Below are 23,610 nucleotides of genomic sequence, written 5' to 3' on the forward strand. Positions count from 1 at the left end.
TTGCGTCTGTCTCACACTAATATCCCTGCTCTGCGTGGGGGCTAAGAAGAGAACACATCAGTTGTTGTGGTCCCTGCTAATGAAAGCGTCGGACACAAATAACGCTGTCTGGCATTGTGGGGAGTGGAGGTAGAGATTTATTTAATGACTGTGAGCAGCTGTCGAGCTGGCTGGCTCAAGTGTAACATATCAGGCGTGTGTGTGTGTGTAAATAGCTTTTTTTTCCCCCCTCAACTAGGGACTGAAACGAGAATGAAAAATAAGCTGTGAAGTTTTAGAACATACAAATAAACATGCAGACTCTCTCGGGGGAATAGATGAAAAGATGAGTGATGATGGAAGGAGACGTGAAGACCGCTCTTCTATTTCCTGCATAGAGGAATGAAGGAAAGTAGAGAGACGCCACATCACTCTGGCCGGCAGACTGATGGACACGTTAAGACATTAGGAGGTCAGGTTCGGACTGCTCTCTGACCACGGCCCTCGCGCACAAGCTCCTGGCTGCATCAGCAGGGAATGATTCAGTCATGTGGATCAAAGAGGGATCCATCATCCTACCGTAAAGAAATACACATGCTGCGTATGAATGAGAGCAGTATAGCACATAGAGGAATAGATGAAGCCGATTTAAAAGGAATTTCTGAGTAGAGTTGTGGTGTACTGTCACTCTAGTGGAACATCATCAGCATCATTTAGTCAACCTGCATTAATGTGTTAAACACAAATTTAGACTTCATCTGGTGTATTAAAAGGATGAAATATAAGCCGAGTGTATTAATATACCTCAATCAAACGAAGCAAAAATAGAGGCTAGAAGGGACTAAAATAAGAACAGGTTTTGAAGAAAAACAAATCTTTGTTACGTAATCAGGCGCATTATCCGCGGACCACGGATTATAAAAGTCACAGGGATTAGTACACTTGGCACCCATGTGGGCAGTGTGGCAGGACTGAATGCACAGAATCAGCTTACTGTATGGATGGAGAGCTTTTTTCTGTAAGCATATCTGCTATAGCAGAAGATCCCTTCTAACAGATTGGATGTATGATGGGGAAGGCAGCTTCTCATTTTCCTTAAAATCAAGTCAATACCCAGTCCAAACTAAAAAAACACAACACTTAATCAATATTCTTCATCCTGTTGTCCAGTGTTGTTCATAGTCCGTCGACTGTAATATAAGGTTGGATAGAAAAACGAGAAAGAAACATGGCGCAGGCACGAAATATACTTCAAATTGAAATCCATGAGTTTGAAAATTGTTCGGAGCGTCCATGTGCACAAATGAATAGATTCAATCGAGCTTAACATTCTTTATAAAACTGCCATGAGACTGGATTGGATATAACTTGAATCCAGTGGTGGAATGTAACTAAGTACATTTACTCAAGTACTGTACTTTAGTACACATTTGAGGTACTTGTACTTTACTTGAGTCTTTTCTTTTCATTCCATTTTCTACTTCTACTCCGCTACATCTCAGAGAGAAACATTGTACTTTTTACTCCACTACATTCATCTGACAGCTTTAGTTACTAGTTACTTCAAAAATAGGACAAAACACATGTATTTTATAAAATATGATGTTTCATTATAAATGAAACTATCAAACAATATAACTGCGTACAAGTCCAGCTGAAATGATTAGCTGATTAAAAAAGTACATTTTTCTGATCATACTTTTACTTAAGTAGCATTTTCAAAGCAGGACTTTTACTTGTAACAGAGTATTTTTACAGTGTGGTACTAGTAAAGGTACTTAAGTAAAGGATCTGAATACTTCTTCCACCACTGCTTGAACCTTGAAAGTAAAAATGTGGTTACAACTCTGACGAAAAGAGTGACAAATGAACATACAAATGTTACGAACTAACTACGAACGTTTGCACACATCTTAAATGAAGATGCTTTGTTGGTACACTGCAAAAGACACACTAAAGGCATTACTTGCACAGTGCAGAGCAGTGCATATGGGATATTAATAAATTGTGTCTACCGGAAACTGTCTGCTGACTGACTGGTGAGTTTGGTGATTATCACGTCCAAGTCACCCGCAAGTTTGGATTTTTGTCGTGGAACATCTGCATCTATGAGAGCTGCTCTTTGCTTCCCATTTTATTTGACACATTTTGTACAGGTTGATTTAGTTTTGTACTTCACTTGGGTACACCTGTGCAAAACCAAAGAAAACAGAGGAAATAAAAAACAGATCAGGGCCAAACCGACTGAATCAGGGCAACTGTAATGGCTCAGCACCAACTCAGAAGTGTGGCTCACAGACAAGTAGGGGCGCTGAAATTAATCATTGCATTGATGCATCGTGATGCAGACCTGGATGATTCTGCATCGTTGGAGTGACAGACCATAATCAATTATTGCCTAATGATGTTACTTGATCATTTTCCACTGGCTGCTTTTTTATTTATTGTTTTGCCTATTGTCTGTTGTCTGCTGTGTTCAGACTCCACTACATCCAGGAAGTGTATTTTTTAAGAGCAGATACAATAGAAATTGGAGTTCACATTAATCTGCATGAATTTGTTGATGAAAACCATGTGGAGCAATATATAATAATATTGAGGAGCTGATGCATTGGGATGCATCGGGATATCGAATCGTTGACAGGATAATCGTAATCAAATTGAATCGTGAGACCAGTGAAGATTCACAGCCCTACAGACAAGGCATGGAGGTTGTTTCGAATAGGCAGGCAGAAGCTATCAGATAAGAGAAGAGAGATTCTGCCCTGGTTTTGTGCACAATTGCTCACCGTCATGACTTACTGTGACACTTAAATAGAACAATAGAACAAGCCTTCGTTAAAGTGCTGATGTTATGCTCATTTTCAGGTTCATAATTGTATTTAGAGGTTATATCAGAATAGGTTTACATGGTTTAATTAAAAAAAAAACTATTTTTGTTGTACTGCACATTGCTGCAGCTCCTCTTTTCACCCTGTGTGTTGAGCTCTCTGTTTTAGCTACAGAGTGAGACCTCTCACTTCTGTTCCATCTTTGTTGGGAGTCGCACATGCTCAGTACCTAGGTAAGGACTACTAGCCAGTCAGAAGCAGAGTATGAGGGCGTGCCCTGACAGTAGCTAGGTAAGGACTACTAGCCAGTCAGAAGCAGAGTATGAGGGCGTGCCCTGACAGTAGCTAGGTAAGGACTACTAGCCAGTCAGAAGCAGAGTATGAGGGCGTGCCCTGACAGTAGCTAGGTAAGGACTACTAGCCAGTCAGAAGCAGAGTATGAGGGAGTGCCCTGACAGTACCTAGGTAAGGACTACTAGCCAGTCAGAAGCAGAGTATGAGGGCGTGCCATGCTAGCAGCTAGGTGATCATTATAACGTGTGTTCCAAAGTGACCACGTTTGTCTCTGAAGTAAAGGCTGGACTACAATAGAGCTGTTTGGAGCAGTTTGTGAACAGTGTTTTCTGTTGGAGATGGTAAGTCCCTTTGGGGTGGACTTTGGGCTTTTTCACTTTGTAACCCTATAACATGCACAAAAAGATATATAACACAATAAAGGAAAGGGAAAAGCCAAAAAGCATAAAATGAGCACTTTAATGTTATATTAGTTACGCCTGTAATTTCCCTGCTATAGGTGTGTTTCCATCCAAGTGTTTTAGTGTGTACTATCACATAAAACCTGAATCCAGGACAATTAAAAAAGTTTGGCTGAGGTGAAAAGGGTGGTGTATCAATACAAGCATAACAGGACAAAGTGCAATGGAAACAGAGTTAGTGAATAAATCATGATGTACATGAACGCCCACAGAATCTTCTGCTCCACAGGAGCAACTAAAGATGAGGACACTGTAACCTCCCTCAAATTAATAGATGAAACAAACACAAATGCCATGTTTCCATCACGTTCTCTGCTTTAGAGTGAGGTTAGACTGTTGTTCATCTCAACACATTCTACTCCTTTTATTTGCATAATGTGGATGGAAATGCACATTCACTCACAATTTCTATTGCCGATTTCCTGGAAATTCTGTTGAAATTTGTGCTAAACTATGATAAAGACTTGCCTTATAAAAGTCTTAACTGTCTGCTGTGAGAAAGGCCTTCGGGCAGATTTATAGGCTGTGTCTGCAGCCACTATTTAGACAAGAAAAGGGGAGGTAAGGGAGTATCTAAGTAAGTATCCAACACCCAGTGTGGGACAGATTGAGTGATGAGTGAGCCACAGAGAGAAGAGCTCACGACACTCAAAACACATTAGCACTATTTGTTTTGACGAGGTAGAAAATTATACATGTAATCAGCAATGGTGTATTCAAACTCAACATTAAAGGTCCAGTGTGTAACGGTTTTAGTTGTTCATTCTCAAAATCTGTGTCGCCCGTTCACAAACTTGTCCTTTTTCATGAATATTTACCACCACCATCAATTCCAAGTATTCCTATTGGCTTGAAATTTTACATTTGCATTCACCTGAACTGGGGTAGACGCTCCATATTCATGCTCCATCTTGAAATACATTAGCCGGTAAGGGACGTACAGGACATACTGCTCTGCCTTTAGCGTTTTCGCTGTCACATGATAAACTCACAGGTGCTGCTAATGCTGCTAATGGGTATCGTAGCTTCCCGGCCCCGGCAAGTTTGAAGAAGGAAACATGGAAGACCACACGTATTCAAAATCCAAATTTCAGGAACAGGAGTGTTCTTCTTCTTCGCCCAGAAAAAGAAAAAGGATATTGAAAAGAGCAAGAGACCGGCTTTTTGAAGCGTGAAGGCTACCGTAGCTGTAATACGTACTTTGAATTGCGTGGCACGAGAGAGTTGATTGCGATATATGATCTCAACGATGGGAGAAATTCCCACATGTTGGACCTTTAAAGCAACTTAGAACTCCTTATCGGCAATCACTACGCAGCATTTTCCAATGTAAACAAAATGGATAAACTTTGGCTGTGGAGGTACCACTCATAAACGGATTATGGACTGCAACGTCTTGATTTTCACAGAAACAACAGGGCTGTTTTGGCATCATTGAGCTAAAAGGGACGCTACGTTCTCCGATCTCAATCTCAAGAGAGACCTACTGGGGATACTTGGTGGCCAAAAAGTAACTTTTTGTAGCCATGGGTCATGTTTCATGTCCAACTCTATTATAGGGGGAAATGTGCGAAAATCAAACAAAAGTTATATTTACATTCAGTCGCCAAAACACATTGTGTGTTTCCTTGAGGTCTAACAAAGGTGTTGAATGCATTTTCTTCCTCACAAAACATTTGCAAAGCCAAGTTTAAAACCTGCACTGGCAGCTTTGTTTGTTAGCTTGCAGCTTTATTCTTCATTCCCCATTCAGTGTGCATCATGAAGCGTTTAAACTGCTTAACCATTTTATACACCCGATTGTAATTCTCTCTGTAACAGCACAGCATTCAAAATGTTTCGATTTCTTTTATTTAAAAAGGGAGAACGCACATGAATCGACATGAGCACAGAGTCCAACATGTAAATGTGCCAGATTTAGCCATGCCAGCTAATTTTCATCTGAAGTCCTTGCAGCTCACACAATCAGCCTTGTTCTATGTTGTTAAACGTCTGCCGCTGTACAGACTCATACTGTAGTGGAAGTTTTTCTTGTTAGCAGCAGGAGTGCGTATCAAAAACACCAGATGAAACAAATAAGGACGATTTGAGGATTAAACCAAAGTTTGGTCTTTGAGTATTTATTTACATTTGCAAATGCAGAGAAAACAGTTTCACAAGTACTCATGGCACATCTGAAAGGGTCTTCTGACCCAGCTAGAAAACCATACATCTATATAGTAAAAACTCCCTTAAACCACCCCCCTCCAGGATAAGTTTAGCAGCTACGCAGATGGAAAAACACCATAAACAGTCACAATGACTTTACAACCTTTCCTCTCTGTTCCTGCTCCCTACTTAGCCTAAACACCTTTTAAAGCAGGAGACACAGTTCAAAATGTTATGGCCGTTCTTCACCCTTATCTAAAAAAGGAGAGACGGAGTTCTGAAAACAGAAAATAGCTTTCACAAATAATAGCTTCACCTAGGCTCAAGGTTTTATGATGCCAGTTGCTTCTTCCTTTGAGTCTCTAAGTCTATAACACAACTAAGAATATATGAGAATCTTGCAGAATATTAAACTTATCATGTTAAAATAAATTTTTCCCACTACAATACTTCCTGGTGACATTTTGGTGTTCCACTGCTGGACAGTGACACATTTCCGATCACCTTTCATGCATCAAAAGGTTGCTTCCCCCACTCTCGGAAAAATTGGATACATGCTTTCAAGTGAAGGCAAGCCAGTGGCCTTCAAAGTGCTCTGTGATAAGCTAACAGAAGAGGAGGCCTTTACTTATTGATGGAGAGATTCACCAGGCAGTGTGGAGGTACTCTGGCTGCATGGTGTTGGATAGTTGACAGCTGACAGCCACTGTACCATCCTTACGTAACAGAACAAGGTATTACAGGCAAGTAACATCCACATTAGTCTATATCCACGACATTCCACTTCCTGGATTGTTCAGGTGCCGCATTCCGGCCAGATGTCCGTCACCTTCCTCTTTTCTTTATGAGGACTATGGTTAACTGCTCCTCATATCTCTGCAGGGTAAATCCAGACAGCTAGCTAGACTATCTGTCCAATCTGAGTTTTCTGTTGCACAACTAAAACTACCTTGGAACGTACACATGTTCCACCAAAACAAGTTCCTTCCCGAGGCTATTTTGCAGAGGCACCGTTGCTCCGTCCAGCGGTTAGCATCGCCCAAGATGATTGTGATTGGTTTAAAAAAATGCCAATAAACCAGAGCACGTTTTTCTCCTATCCCAGAATGCTGTGTGGGCTCACCAGACCCTCCTGGGCAGCACTGTGGAGGAAGGTCTGGCTATGAGAGACTACATCCACATTGATGCTTCGATTTAATCATTTACCACAAACCGTGTCATGAAAATGCATTTGGACGTCTCTGTGTATTATTAATGATGTGTCTCTGTTAGGATTTCTTGGAAATTTAGTCTGTAAAGTAAAACAAAATGATTTTCTTTAAGTGATGTGTGTACATGCTTTACACACTGATCAAGCATTCTGCCTAATAAAATCACTTAATTAAAATAGCACATTTCTTACAATAACGACCATACTAATTTTGAATAAAATAAGGTGGGTTTGATAAAAACAAAGTAAAACAAAAGGAGTGTTAAGGCTAACTAACAGCAGACGTGTAGGACATGTGTCCATGTACAGACGCTTGCAGTGCCTGAAATGGGCCAGTACCATAGATGGACTTGCAATCTGGCAGTTCTGGCGAATGCCAGGAGGTCCTATGAACTCTTGGGCCGATTTGGGCCGCTGGAAAAAAGATTAAAAAAATTCGGCAACACTGGCGTTTCACACCGGTTTGACAAAATTATATAAGACTGTATGGCTGCCGTCTGGAGCCTGCTGCCGTCGGGCTTCTACTTTTCAAAATAAAAGCTTGCGTCTGGTCTGCTATCTCTTCCTACTTTGGTATTTTGGGTGTTTAAGTACGTAATCATGTTTTAAATATGCAAGCAATTCCATTCTAATCTAAGATAGTTTATTTGAAGGTTTTATGAATTGCTCCAGTGTGTGTATTATTTCATTATGAAAGCCTGTAAGTGCGCCTCATGCTGCTGGTGCCATAATCTCACGTAAGCCTGGTTTTTGCAATTATAAAGAAAAGAATGTCCCCATCTGAAATTGGACCGATAAGGGACAAAGATACCTGGGCAGAATTTTTGTCCCAGTCCGCCCCTGGCCAGTACTCACCAGTACTGGATTTTTGTCCACATGAGTACCCTTACTTCTAATTGGTACTAACAGTATTATTATTAGGTATTATACCAACATATGCTATATATGATTTCGTGGGAAAAACCAAGTAATTCTATGTACAATCAGACATTCAGCACCCCCATATAGCCTGATGGAATGATCCTCTGTTTCATAACCATATTTTTAGACACTACGATGATTAGATTGTGAGATTGGCAGTCGAATCAGGCTCCTTAGATTGAATCGTCGAATAGTCGACTATTCGGGGTCACCTCTACAAGATATACACATAAATATAAATATATCCAAGACTAGGGATGTATCAATGCATCATGAATCGTTTAAATGATGTAAATGTGTATAGATTAATCGCAATGCAATTTTTAATCCGGTGTGTCAACTGCTTTTGATTTCATTTGTCTGACTTCAGACGTCACTACTTCTTAGTTTATTTATTCAAGGAGATGTTTTTCAATCTATTTAGTTAATTTTATGTGGGATTTTGTTCAAAAAAAATCTAACTATTCATTTTTTATTCCATTTTTGTCCATTTTTTCAGTTGCACTGTTGATAAGAGCACAGCTGTTTTGCACACTTTATAAAAATAACGGAATCTTTTTCAGTCATTTGTCTGCAGTTCATTCTTTAAAATAAATCGTATCGTGAACTTAAAATCATGAATCGTGCCGAATCGAGAGTTGACTGTGTCATTACATTCCTATCCAAGACACATGCAAGGATTATGTCATGCAACTGCTGAATACTGGCAACTTTTTTGGTCCAATTCAGGCACTGAGTAGCTCTATAAACATGAAGCCTTTACATGCAGCAAGCTGTTGTCATATAATAGCTTTTAGGTCAGTAGAAAGAAACCCTTATCCAGTAATGATTTAGGATTCATCAAAAACAAACACAAAAAACATTTTTTTGGATGGATTATAAACCTTTTTATATTTATTTTCAGCGTCCGGCAGCCACATTGTTCACAGCCCGTTATGTTCTATTAGGGTTGGTGAGGGCTAATCTGGCTGTAGCCTTACTGTCGGATGAATGAACACTCACAGCTGGCGCATCAGCGGGGCAAGTCTTTACGCGCAAGGCATCATTGGCTGAGAAGCCATGCGTGTCACGGAGAAGACGGCGAACCAGTAAACAGCTTTACACGGACCAGTAAACTAGTTCCAGTCGGCCAGTTCGGTCTCTGTGATTACTCTGAGCGGCAGTTTATCGACCCCCGCGGACTGACTGGCTGTTTCTTCCCCGAGCGGAGCTGTCCACGGTGCTGAAACATGAACCAAAGCGCAGGAGCAGCGCAGCACACCCGGCGCTACTCAAGTGAGGACAAGGTAAGACCGGTGCTGCTTGTGCTGTCCACTGCATCATGTATCCTGTCGACGGGATTGTGCCTAATTTCCTACCACATAATACACGTTTCACGAGTGGAGCTGTTTGTCTGATTGAGGCGAAACTTTCTTCTGTTAATGAGAGCCTGATCTCTTAGTCAGTGGGCGAATAAAGTTAGCGGCTGCTCGGATAAGTTGCGAGTAACACAACTAAAGCACGTGGAGGATGTTGTGTCATTTAGTGACATACAAAAACTGCCTGTGTGAACACCTGATGCGTTGTTTTGTTCCTTTAGCGCAGCTCGGTGTGAGATGAATGATTTAGCAGGCAGGCAGGCAGGACAAACGGTGTTCCTGTTGGAGGACGCTCTCTCTTGAGTGCATCCCTCGATTTAATGATTTATGGGATTTTGAATACTACCGACAGATATGGAAGGGCACATGTTAACATTTTATACCTAACCTTGATATTACATGCATTTATTTCGTCTTTATTTATGTGAAACTGCTGGAAGCAAAAACATACTGGCAGCAGGGTTGGTAAAGGTAGCTATAGATGCGTCCGGGGAGGGTAGAAAACTTTTGGATGAGTGACATTGTTTCATAACTGCAACATTCAGGCTGTGGGTGGCACAACACTGTTCACCATAGGGGTTTAATGTTCGTCTCAGACTCAGCAGTTGTCTCAGCTCTTTGTCAGACTTAACCATCAGTCTAAGCTGTGTCAGCATCAGGGGCGGAGCCAGATGTTGTAAACAGTCAGGGCTTAGCCCAAATCTAGTGGGCACTATGCACTACTTTTTAAGCTATTTGAGATGATAGAATGCTTAAAATGTGTCATTTGAGAAAAACATGATAGTGGCCAAGGAAAAAAAAAACATCCCATAGAGCCTACATCCTATTGTGTATACAATTTTTCCACTACTTCATCATTTTAAAAACATAACACAACAAATGTTGACGATTTTCACTCCTGTAACCTTAAAAGGGGCAAACATTGTCTATTTTTAATTTAAATAATATACACATATGAATTTGGCGTAAACAGCATTTTCTTATACTATGATGGAGTAGAGATCACAGAATGAATGGCGATATTTCCCCAGTAATAGAGCGTTTGCTCCACTGATTTGCCGTTCCGTTGCAGTCATAAAGACTGAGGGAAATGACAAAAAAGTTGAAGTCATTTTAAATCCATAAAAGATTCCCAGAACCCACTTTGGGAACCACTGTGATAGCATACCAGCAACATATCATATAATGTAAGATAAGATAATATCTTTATTCCCGAACAACATTGTTACACCCACAAAAATGGGACAAATAGTGGAATCTACTGTGGACTGATAAAGTCACTGTAGAAACACACCGGAATTTTGTACCTTAATTAAAGACCGAGTCAACCAAGAAATACGTTTCACGTTGTTATACATCATATAGCTCAGTTTGAAATTTGTGAATTTGAGTCTATTTAGAAAACATAACACTGTTATCTTTTTTTTGTTATCTCAAAGTAATTACAGGAAACTTGTTAAAGTGCTCATATTATGCTCATTTTCAGGTTCATAATTGTATTGAGAGGTTATATCAGAATAGGTTTACATGGTTTAATTTTCAGAAAACACCATATTTTTGTTGTACTGCTCATTGCTGCAGCTCCTCTTTTCACCCTGTGTGTTGAGCTCTCTGTTTTAGCTACAGAGTGAGACATCTCACTTCTGTTCCATCTTTGTTGGGAGTCGCACATGCGCAGTTGCTAGATAAGGACTACTAGCCAGTCAGAAGCAGAGTATGAGGGCGTGCCCTGCTAGCAGCTAGGTGAGCATTATAACGTGTGTTCCAAAGTGACCACGTTTGTCTCTGAAGTAAAGACTGGACTACAATAGAGCTGTTTGGAGCAGTTTGTGAACAGTGTTTTCTGTTGGAGATGGTAAGTCCCTTTGGGGGGATTTTGGGCTTTTTCACTTTGTAAACCTATAATGTACACAAAAAGATATATATATATATAAAAAACACAATAAAGGAATGGGGAAAAAGCCAAAAAGCATAATATGAGCACTTTAACATCCATGGTGTTTTCCTGGGATATGGGTCCCTGTTCTGATTCAGAAATAAATAAAGACAAACGACGGTTAACTTTTACCAATGTTGAGCCAGACTTTCCAGGCGGAAGCTAGGTCCCCCATCACACCGATAAGGTCGCCCCCAGTGAGTGAGCTAACCATGGACTAACTAATACTCTGTTTGCACTGTTGCCATTAGCGCTGTTGCAATCCCTGTTTCCTCTCTCTCCCTTTGTGATCCGCTGATCAGCGGTATGAGCTCCGTATGAGCACAGATAATGATAATGGTCCACCAGAGTCTGTTATCAGAATTTTGTCATTGGCAACGGTCAGTTATCCTTAGCAACGGTCTGTTATACAGAAAAAAAAACAGATTGTAGAATGCCATGATGGACCAATCAGAATCAAGTATTCAAAAAGACTGTGTAATAAAGATAGATAAAATAAAGGTGATGATTATGATTTTCTGTACCTGCATCCGTTGTACTAGATAACAATGTAAGTACGAAAAAAAAACTTTACAAAAGCATTAGTGTTACTTTGTTACAGATGTTACACATGGCAAGCACCTTTTAACAAGGCAACCCAAAGTGCATTACAGAAGACATAATGCCATAAGACAAGATATAAAAGAAACACAAGGCAATAGAAATGACGCATAGAGACACACAAATTTAAGTGAAATAGAAAAGAATATAAGCCAAAATGGAATGAAACAGTACAGCCAAAGCATAGCCTAAGTTATGACTGAATACTCCAAACACAAAAGTTAAGTCTTGATTTGAAAGAAATGTGAGGTGGAGCATACCTCAAGTTTTCTTCCAAATATGTGGTGCATCGAAACTGAATGCTGCTTCTATATTTAGTTTTAACTCTGGGGGCAGGAAGCAGACCTGCACAGACAATCTGAGAGGTATAGCTGGTTTATGATGGAGCAGAACATCTGAAATGCACTGTAACCCTCAACTATTTAGAGTTTTGTAATCCAACAGTAACATCTTAACCGCAAGTGATTGACATACAGGAACCCAGTGCAAAGATCTGAAAACTAAACTGAGTTTCACGTTCTTGAACTGTTACGAGCATACAGAATACACAAAAGTATGAAGGGGGAAATAAAAACTGTATAATCTGGACTGCGTGCTCTGCAAGTAGCAGATGTGATGAAAACGGTAAGGATAGGACTAAACAACAGTGTAGTCAGTTTGAGTTAAATGATAGTAGTGCATGATAATAATCTCCTTCAAACATTTTGGTTAAATATTCTTGTTCAGTCTCTTGCTGAGAGTTAGGTTGATACCACTCCGGCAGTCGGTTATTTTATCTTAGCATAAAGACTGAAAATAGATAGTAATAGAAATACAGTACATAACGTCCTTAACATCACATACGTAAGTTAGGTAACAAACATACTTATTTTAACCCAAACCATGATCTTTTCCTAAACCAAACCAAGTATCGGTGTTGCCTAAACCTAACCCTGGTTTAGTACGGCAGCTGGATTCTCCCGAGATCCCGAGATCACGCGAGAATTGTGGGATCACACATCACAGTAAAATCTATCTTGTCAGGCGTCAGGTAAAGCATTTGTGCGTGACGGCAGCGGACCAGACCAATCAGCGTCCGGCGAAGAGCTGCTGGGCGGGGTTTGAGTGTGTGTGACGGCCGCGACTATTCGTTCAAAACAATAACGGCAGACGTGATAGACAGATGGTTTATCCAATCAGCTGCCAGGGATTTTTTTCAATCGTTTTCAATGACGGCTTCTCGGATGGTTCTGTTTTAACAAACCGTCTGGTGCGTGAGGTTAGACCCTACCCTGCATCTTAAAAAAACAAACCAAAAGGGTGGCCAGAGCATTTAAGTTTAGTGACGGCAAGTGGTCCTGCCACATGTCACGAGTTGGGAGTTGACAACGTATTGTGGCAGTAGATGGGAAGTCAGTGAATCAATGGCATCAGCCTCCTCTGTTCTGAATATAATGGCAACGCATCTAACCCCTGCTGAGAAGTCACTCGAGATGTGTTGGAATGACAGACTAATGGACCAATCGACCGACCAACTGACATTGCTATTTCTAGAGCACCACTGATAGTGTGAAATGATAACTTCTATCGGAGGAACATAAATTCATTTCAATCACCTTGGCTATATGTTACACTCTGCGTGTGTCTCATTACATCGCTCATTCTGTAGCCATTAAAACCAGCTCCAGAAAATGGAAAATGAGGACAATTGTGATATTGCCCCTGTGGGCTTTGAGAGAGAAATAAATGTGCATGCATTGCTGGGGGCTGTCCACTTTTTTCATTTTCATGCCTCCTCCAGTCTTTCCATTAAACTGAGGATGTGAGCGGTACAATTTGTCATCTGAGACTAACAGTTTTTCTAATGACACATTCTGAGCAATCTAAATAGAATGAACACAGTGTTAGCCCTATTCACGAGTTTCTTACTTTTTGGTTGCCATCTGTCTGAAGCATTTTGTTCCACAATTACCCTGCATTATGCAATGTTTTACTAAAACAGTAAACTGTTTTCAATATAGTAAGATAATTCCCCTTTCTGACAGGATTTTTTCTCATGATGTGAATGCCTATGAAAAAAATAGCCCTTAATTTTGGAAATTATTCAGTTTGTTTTGTAAAAAGGTAAAATATGATATGATGTACTGCTGTACGTGCTGAGTTTTAAGCATGGAACCAAGCAAAACAGCTACAAAATGAATCACGACCATACAACATTTGATTCAGCTAGAGAAAAAAACATTTTTCAAAACCCGAAAAAAGACTTGCTACGTGGTAGCAGCTCGCTACAGCGACAGCGAGTTTCACCAATCAGAGACGTTGCTGTTAAGCTTAGGATTGTGGGTAGTGTAGTATTTCTCCATGACATTGCGAATAAAACTTTTTTCTTTTTTTTCCTAAATCATCATTTCACAACCTCATAGCTCGTGGTCAGTCCATCTACTTTATTACATTTTCTGATCTTTTTGCACACTAACACTTAAAATCTACATTAGTGTATGTCCTTTGGTTGTGGTTTTTATATAAGCCGTTAACAGGTTTCTACCGCACCCTTACATTTATTTTTGTATTTCTTCAATGTAATTTGTTTTTATGTTCTGTGAAACAAATAAACTAAACTAAACTATGTTGGATGATTTAGACATTATGGCTGGTAATCATTAGCCTCGTGAGACCGTGCTGATCTCGCGAGCTCCAGTTTTCCACTCGCAGATCAGTCTGGCATCTTGAGACAGAGAAAATTTGGAGCCGTTCGCCAAACGACCGACCAATCAGCGTTGGTTTTGAGGCGGGTTTAGGTGTGACGCAACGAGAAGCGACTGTTCAGTCTAAACAACATGGTGACTTCCATGGATGAGATGAGCGTAGCTATCGCGCAGGTTTTATCCGAATTAGAAAGTATTCCTTCATTGAAAGAAGAGCAAATGGAGGCACTGGAGGCTTTTCTCGGAGGAAAAGATGTTTTTGCTCTTCTCCTGACTGGTTTCAGCAGATGTTTGATATTTCATTGATCTGATTGGTTGATTTGGCCCATCTATCACCAACATAGGTGGTGATAGACAGATGGTTTATCCAATCAGCTAACCAGTATTTTCGCCCCTTCCCAAAAGTTCTCCAACGGAAAGTTCCCAGACGGATATGCCGAGCAAATGTGAAGCAATCCATCTGGCGGAGTCAGGTTAGGTAATCATAATCCGTATGGAGAAAATTAATTGGATTTTCACATCTAGAACCACACTGTTAAGCTGATAAACAGTGGTATTGATTTCCTCTTCTAACTCACGGCAGGAATGTGAAAACATATATTTTCCAAACTGTCATTTACTTAAAAAAATGAAGACACCTGTAAAATAAATGGTAACCAGATTTTTTACAGTGCTCACGGTGAAGTGACATTTTAAATATGTATCGGACACGTACACTGGTTCATTTTTTTTTCTTTTCCCCCAGTCGTGAGATTGTTCATCTTCACAGAGAAGCTCAAATTAAAAGGATTTCCTCAGACCAAGACGCATATCACCAACAAGTGCATTTGTCATGAGCCAAGAAAACAGACTGGTGTAGGAAGAGACATATCAATTCAGTGGGTCTTTGCTTTAGAAAGTGATATTCTCCCAGTGGACTATCCGATGCTCAAGCCAAGACTTACAGCGAAGAAAGAGACTCATTCGTCCCCCTGTGTACTGCTAAGCACGTGATTGTCACACAGTTGTTACTAAATGGTAGCCATTATCTTACTTTGCTTAGATTCCCCAGCAGGAATGTTGTTATCAATAGCAATATGTCACCAGGATATAAAAGCAGTTTGGGGCTGAACTGCATCTGCTTGTGGGGAATCGTGCAGATAAAAGGCACATGTCATGTTTTGCAACAGTGGGTGTTTGCCTTGTGCTCGCAGCAGAATTGGCAGGAAGGTTTGGCTTGGTGCTTTTGTTGTTTTGTCACCTGTTTCTCAACACTGCCTAGGGTAGGCAGTGAAGGAAAATCCACTATCAAACACTTAAAGCCTTTTACACTTAGTCACTTCATGTGTCTTAGGAGGATAGGCTAGCTATCAGATCGCAAAAAAAGCATTCAGGACGGACTGAAATTTGATTTTTCAAACCACTTCCCGAGGTGGTTGGGTTACTTACATAATCTTAAATCTGTGGAAGTAGTAGCCTCTACAGGGTCTGTTCCCGTGATAATGGCAGCTGGAATTACACTGAAATCAGCTATTGTTCTCCCTGTCTGATTAAAGCGACAGCAAAAGGGGCTCCAGGGGCAACACAAAGGATTATACAGAAGGTGCACTGAGCTCTTGCAGCCTTTTTCTGATCCCCTGATCAGTTCCATCACTGAATGCTTTGTGTGGGTGAGGGAGAGGCGTGAGTGAGTGCCAGTCAATATCCATCCATGCATCCGCTTCATGAACCATTTTCTTTATTTTCTGAGCCGAATAGATGGCGCCCTTCGTTTATAGAATACCCTGGCTTAAGACCCATCCGTGGTGATCGATCTTTTGAGTAAGCATCACCGAGACTGTGGAATGATCTGCCTCCACCCTTATTGTCTGCTGTTTCTGTGGACTCTTAAAAATCCGTTAAAAACCTACCTTTTGTAACAGGCTTTTGGTTGACCTGTCTGCACTTTATTCTTCATGTATTACTTTGTGATTTTAATTGGGTATCGTGATTTAATATGTATGTTTTATGTTAAGCGCTTTGGGATTTTTATCCGTGAATAGCGCTCTATAAATACAGTTTACTTACTTACTATACTTACATATTCTTCTTTGTTACCAAACAGCTGCAGGTGCATTACTGGACTGGAGCGATGCCGACATTGATATGCATGTAGCCTGGAAAAACCAAGAGAGATGGTTATCAGATTAATGATCTAGCCAACAGAGATGTATGTATGTATGTATGTATGTGTATATATATATACCAACAACCAAGGGAAATTCCTCGTAAGTGCTATTCACCTGGCAATAAATCCTTCTCTGATTCTGATTCTAACAACTTTAAATGTGGCCTTAGACTAAGGAAGTGTACAGACCCTACATGAAAAAAACACAGCCTTCTCCTTCATTTTAATAAAACCTGTCTGGTGGCAAAGTGGGGGTGGAAAAAAGTTTAACCTGACTTTGGACTGCAACACAAGATCATTTGGCAAGGCACCGTGGTGGCCAATCAAATACGTGCAAGTTAATTCCTGGTAGATTACCCTGTAACATGAACGGGAATTTTGTGAACTGTTTAATTCAGTGATACATTTTCAGAGTTTCAAAATCTTGTCTCACATTATATCACTGTGCAATGTTTTGGCGTCTGATCAGCCTTTAAAGTCACGGCACCTTTGCTCAAAAAGGATTGTAGACCATGTCTCACCGCTATGTACGTGAAGCAACAATCCTCCCACCCTGGGTTGTTTTACCACAGGGCTGATTTTGGTCTGAGCGCCCACTCAAGAAAAAAAAAGAAAAGCAGAGCTTGTGCATTGTAACCCTAGTTATGCGAGCACCGGCGGCTTAAGCCATCTTCCATCCAAAGCATTGCATTAAAGTTGGCATGGACTCATTTGGCCAATTAAGACGGACCCACCAAAGCCCCTCTGTTCAACCCAAACCTGAAATCTATAAAGTCAGCAACTTAAGGAGCAGCAGCTTGACAGAGATGTTTGGCTCTGCCTGTGCTCTTGGTAGAGTAAGAGCAGACAAACAGGCGCTGTGAGCATCTCAAGGTAGGTGTTTGTTCAAGATAGCTTGCCAAAACATGCACATGGCACAATTCTGTATCCCTATGTATTCTTGAATTGACATTTTTAGATACAAATGGCGAGATCAGTCCCATCCAGTGAGCAAAAAGATTGCTTGGATGATGAGGCATACAGACCAACACAGGGTAACAATGCTGTCTTCAGGGACAGCCCAGTGTGTAAGTAAGGGGAAATCCCCTTGGCACATTAGGGCTCACCAGAGAGAGACCCAGGCACCATAGGGAGCTCCCACTTACAGATGTGCAAACAGTTGGGCTCTTGTCGCTTCACTCCCTGCAGAGTGTTTCAGGAGAATGTGACTGAACAAGAACCTTTCACCATAAGCAACATATGGAAAGAAAAAAAAGTACCAAGTTCTCCAGGGGCGCTCAGACACTCAATCAACTGTGAAAACACTTGCAGCTTTATTAATGTTGCTTTACCGGCATGCAAAAACCCACTGATGCATCTTGCAAGCGTGACTAAATCAAGAGGACATTCTTTAAGGGATTCTGAAAAGGCATTGTGGAAAACATATGACATCGCTAATTAGAAAAATAACACAACGACTTGTAAAATAGCTCCTGGAACATGTTGACCATTAGTGACATTATGAGACTATTTGAGGGTGGAACTAAAATCTAAGCAGACTTGGAACTTTCTGGCTTTTTTCTACAGTATATAACTGGGAACAAAGTAAGACTAAAATTGAAGCACTTTCACTGCTGAACCTTGAGAGACAGCAAAGGACTATAAGTTTTCGACTGCTTGATAGTGTTTGACAAGTGGCGTTGTTTCTTCATTTTAAATATATGCATGGTTCTAGTCAGATGTCAGAAAGTCCACAACAGGATTTGAATTGCTATTGAAAGACTGGGGAGACGCACTGCTTACAGACAGCAGGATGAATCCAGCTGTCAGCTTTTTGTACCGCGTTGGCTGTCCTCCACATGATGAAGTCATGAGAAAAAATCCTTGAAATTGGTTCAACTCTTACCTAACCACTGCCAGCTGTATCATTGCTTTGTTGTATATAAGCTTCTTACATTTCATGGGGCAAGTGTAATTGGAATACAAAGAAGAAAGACAGACAATTGCCATTTCAGTGGCAGTTCGTCTTTGTACCCTATGGCATTCCAGCTATGTTTCTTAGTGTTTGGTGTTTCTGTTTTTTTTTTGTTTTTTTTTAATATATCTGCACTTGTTTTCTTGGCCTTGTCTTAGCCTTCTCCTTGCCGGATTTGTCTGCCTTTACCTCTGACTGATACCTGTATACCAAACATTTTTTTTGCAAGTAAAGATGGTTTCTTTCTGATCAAGTTCCTGTCTTTGAGTTGTGCTATTGAGTCATTTTCCCTGTGGTGTATTCAGTTGTAACAGGAGTTAGTTAGGTACCCCACACAGCACTTTGACATCCACGCTGTGGAGGTTGGATAGATGTGGTACGGTAATGTTTTTCTGCAAAACCTGCATCATAACTAATTTGAGACGTTCACATACACTCAAACAATCTTCATGACACGTAAACTGTGTCCATGATTAACTCAAACATCTCTACCTCACTCAGTCAGTGTAAATGTGTTCACTTCCACTCTGCTACCACAGTAATGGAGGCGGCGTATGAGAGTGCAACATATAAATCAGCCACTGGATTTGTACCCATAATGTATATTTATATTAGTTGTCTATCGTATGTTTCATTTTGATTTTGGTGATCATTTTGACAGATATTTTTTATTTAAAGTTGATTCCACCAATCCATCTTCGTCCACTTATCCAGTGTCGGGACGCGGGGGGAGCAGCTCCAGCAGGGGACCCCAAACTTCCCTTTCCCGAGCCACATTAACCAGCTCCGACTGGGGGATCCCGAGGCGTTCCCAGGCCAGGTTGGAGATATAATCCCTCCACCTAGTCCTGGGTCTTCCCCGAGGCCTCCTCCCAGCTGGACGTGCCTGGAACACCTCCCTAGGGAGGTGCCCAGGGGGCATCCTTACCAGATGTCCGAACCACCTCAACTGGCTCCTTCCGACGCGAAGGAGCAGCGGCCCTACTCCGAGCTCCTCACGGATGACTGAGCTTCTCACCCTATCTCTAAGGGAGACGCCAGCCACTCTCCTGAGGAAACCCATTTCGGCCGCTTGTACCCTGGATCTTGTTCTTTCGGTCATGACCCAGCCTTCATGACCATAGGTGAGGGTAGGAACGAAAACTGACCGGTACATCGAGAACTTTGCCTTCTGGCTCAGCTCTCTTTTCATCACAACGGTGCGATAAATTGAATGTAATACCGAACAAAGCGAAGCCCTGGTGGAGGCCATCCCTCACCTGAAACAAGTCCGACTTACTGCCGAGAACCCGGACACAGCTCTCACTTTGGTCGTATAGAGATTGGATGGCCCTGAGAAGAGACCCCCTCACCCCATACTCCCGCAGCACCTCCCACACTATCTCCCAGGGGACCCGTTCATACGCCTTCTCCAAATCCACGAAACACACGTAGACCGGTTGGCATACTCCCAGGCTCCCTCCAGGATCCTTGCGAGAGTGAAGATCTGGTCCATTGTTCCACGACCAGGACGGAATCCACATTGTTCCTCTTCAATCTGAGGTTCGACTATCGGCCGAACCCTCCTTTCCAGCACCTTGGAGTAGACTTTACCAGGGAGGCTGAGAAGTGTGATACCCCTGTAATTAGCACACACCCTCTGGTCCACCTTTTTGAAAAGGGGAACCACCACCCCTGTCTGCCACTCCTTTGGCACTGTCCCAGACTTCCACGCAATGTTGAAGAGGCGTGTCAACCAAGACAGCCCCTCCACACCCAGAGCCTTGAGCATTTCTGGATGGATCTCATCAATCCCAGGGGCTTTGCCACTGTGGAGTTGTTTGACTACATCAGTGACTTCCACCTGGGAAATTGACGACAATCCTCCATCATCCTCCAGCTCTGCCTCTAACATAGTCGGATTCAGGAGTTCCTCAAAGTGCTCCTTCCACCGCCCTATTACCTCCTCAGTTGAGGTCAACAGCGTCCCATCCTTACTGTACACAGCTTGGATGGTTCCCTGCTTCCCCCTCCTGAGGTGGCGAACGGTTTTCCAGAAGCACCTTGGTGCCGACCGAAAGTCCTTCTCCATGTATTCTCCGAACTTCTCCCACACCCGCTGCTTTGCCTCTTTCACGGCAGAGGCTGCAGCCCTTCGGGCCCTTCGGGCCCTTCGGTACCCTGCAACTGCCTCCGGAGTCCTCTGGGATAACATATCCCGGAAAGACTCCTTCTTCAGTCGGACGGCTTCCCTGACCACCGGTGTCCACCACGGTGTTCGTGGGTTACCGCCCCTTGAGGCACCTAAGACCCTAAAACCACAGCTCCTCGCCGCAGCTTCAGCAATGGAAACTTTGAACATTGTCCACTCGGGTTCAATGCCCCCAGCCTCCACAGGGATGCACAAAAAGTTCCGCCAGAGGTGTGAGTTGGAAGTCTGTCGGACAGGGGCCTCCTCCAAACGTTCCCAATTTACCCACACTACCCGTTTGGGCTTACCAGGTCTGTCCGGAGTCTTCCCCCACCCCCTGACCCAACTCACCACCAGATGGTGATCGGTTGACAGCTCCGCCCCTCTCTTCACACGAGTGTCCAAAACATACGGCCTCAGATCAGATGAAACGATTATAAAATCGATCATTGACCTTTGGCCTAGGGTGCTCTGGTACCAAGTACACTCATGAGCATCCCTATGTTCGAACATAGTGTTTGTTATAGACAATCCATGACTAGCACAGAAGTCCAACAACAAACAGCCACTCTGGTTTAGATCAGGGAGGCCGTTCCTCCCAATCACGCCTCTCCATCATTGCCCACGTGCGCGTTGAAGTCCCCCAGCAGAACTATGGAGTCCCCCACTGGAGTCCCATGCAGGACTCCACTCAAGGTCTCCAAGAAGGCCGAATACTCCGAGCTCTTGTTTGATGCATATGCACAAACAACAGTCAGAGTTTTCCCCCCCACAACCCGCAGGCGTAGGGAGGCGACCCTCTCGTTCACTGGGGTAAACTCCAATGTAGCGGCGCTCAGCCGGGGGCTTGCACCTCACACCCTGGGCAACTCCGGAGAAGAAAAGAGTCCAACCCCTATCCAGGAGTATGGTTCCAGAACCGAGACTGTGCGTAGAGGTAAGTCCCACCAGATCTAACCAGTAGCGCTCCACCTCCTGCACCAGTTCCGGCTCCTTCCCCCACAGAGAGGTGACATTCCACGTCCCCAGAGCCAGCGTCTGCTGCCCGGGTCTGGTCCGTCGAGGCCCCTGACCTTCACTGCCACCCGTGTGACAGCGCACCCAACCCCAGCGGTTCCTCCCACAGGTGGTGGGCCCATGGGATGGAGAGATAGATGCCACGTAGCTTTTTCGGGCTGTGCCCGGCCGGGCTCCGTGGCAAACCCGGCCACCAGACGCTCGCTGACGAGCCCTACATCTGGGCCTGGCTCCAGATGGGGGCCCCGGGCTTCCTCTGGGCAGGGTCACTCTATCTCTTCCTCGGTCACTCATAGTCACTCATCAAAGAATGGTTCAAAAACCCTATGGTTTTTGAACCATTCTTTGTCTGGCCCCTCACCTGAGACCACTTTGCCTTGGGAGACCCTACCAGGAACACAAAGTTCCAGACAACACAGCCCTCAGGTTCATAGGGACACACAAACCTCTCCACCACGATAAGGTGATGGTTCCCTGGTTGATTGAAATAAATAATAAAAAACCATAAAGCTCCCAATCTCCCACATCCATCAATATCTTCTTCTGCTCTTTTAAAGCAGCCAGTGAGGCGTGCAAACCTAATTGAGTGCTTTGCAGTTGCCCCCTCTGGAAATCCTGTGAGCCAAACTCAGCAATCAGGCAATCAGTCAACAACGGGCAGCACCTCTTCCTGTCAATCACAGGGTGTGCTGTTCATCATACAACAGAGACACTGTTTGGGAATGACGATGGATGAGATCATGTTGAAATGGAGTGGAAAACTGTTTCTATTCTGGGAGACAGAGTAGGTGAAAATGTGAGCAGTCAAACTAACGTTCATAGATACCAATTAAGTAACGCACAAGTCATTACAGAAATTATGTAAAGTGGGTTCATACAATTGGTGCATACAGGCAAATATTCAGTGTTTACTAGTATGAAGTATTTTTAGACACAGGAATACAGCAGAAGGAAAATCATATCCAACCAACCAACCAACCAAGCAACTGCAGATTCTTTTCTGAGATAGATAGCCTCTCTGTACCTTTTTACTTTAAAGGCAGAATATTTCTATCTTTGCAATATCATACCCCCTGACATATGACATTTTAAAATGTAACTGAACTCTGCCCCGCAGGCCTGCTGCAGGTGTGAAATGGTGTTCAAATGTGTTTAACCTACACTGACAACACTTTAATGCCAATCTGGATGGAGGGCAGACCCTGAAATACATGGACAACAGGAAAAAAAAGGAGGGGGGCAATGAGCCTCTGGTCTGGGGATTTTGAATTGAAATGGAATTCTTTAACCTTTCACACTTGGCTATGGCATCTTGGGATATATGGTCCTAGTATGTGTCCAAAACAATGCTCTGTTGCTCGGTCACCTGTACATCGCTTGTTGGGGTAACAGCATTACTACCAATCATAGGAACCGGAAAAAGGAGACCTATCTATTATGCTTTTCTATATTTTCTGTCATATCTATAATGTTACAATGTCGGATGATATTACACAGGGCCAAAGCTTCAAATAATGAGGTAAACGTATTTAAAAGAAAATCTCAGAAAAAACCTCAGATTTCACACTGTTCTGAACACGCTGGTTTCAACGTCATACTGAGCCGGGTTTCTTTATATGGTCATCCGCTCCGGGCACACTACTGCAGTGTTTACGTTACATACCCTGCTAAATATAGCTACATGGTTAGTCAGAGAGAGAAAGTTTAGAAGCCTTTGTCGGTGATTTTTCACGGTACAAAATCTCGCTATATATCCCGTTGCAGTCAGTCTCCGACTGCAATGGACTGTTCAGAAGCAGCGACAGGAGAGCACAGATGCGGAGACTCCGGAGATCCGGAAACGCTGACCAATCAGAGAAGACTGGGCTTTTTTGGGAGGGGGGCTTAAAAAGACACTGTAG

General features: G+C 42.6%; 1 protein-coding gene across 2 annotated transcripts in view; it reads left to right on the forward strand.

Annotated features, from left to right (window-relative positions):
* Positions 1-8,782: 8,782 nt before the first annotated feature.
* The window catches only part of LOC116053533 (inactive dipeptidyl peptidase 10-like), a 149,557-nt gene continuing 134,729 nt past the window's right edge, over positions 8,783-23,610 (forward strand). Inside the window, exon 1 of one of the 2 annotated variants that reach the window (XR_004898013.1) lies at positions 8,783-9,130. Coding sequence is in view for 1 of the 2 variants with exons in the window: in XM_031304613.2 (XP_031160473.1) it covers positions 9,074-9,130 (57 nt within the window). In the remaining variant the exon portion in view is untranslated. The remainder of the gene's footprint in view (positions 9,131-23,610) is intronic. The other variant, XM_031304613.2, reaches the window with a different exon arrangement.

The sequence above is a fragment of the Sander lucioperca genome, chromosome 8 (assembly GCF_008315115.2).
Source record: "Sander lucioperca isolate FBNREF2018 chromosome 8, SLUC_FBN_1.2, whole genome shotgun sequence".
In the NCBI taxonomy this organism is placed as follows: Eukaryota; Metazoa; Chordata; class Actinopteri; order Perciformes; family Percidae; genus Sander; species Sander lucioperca.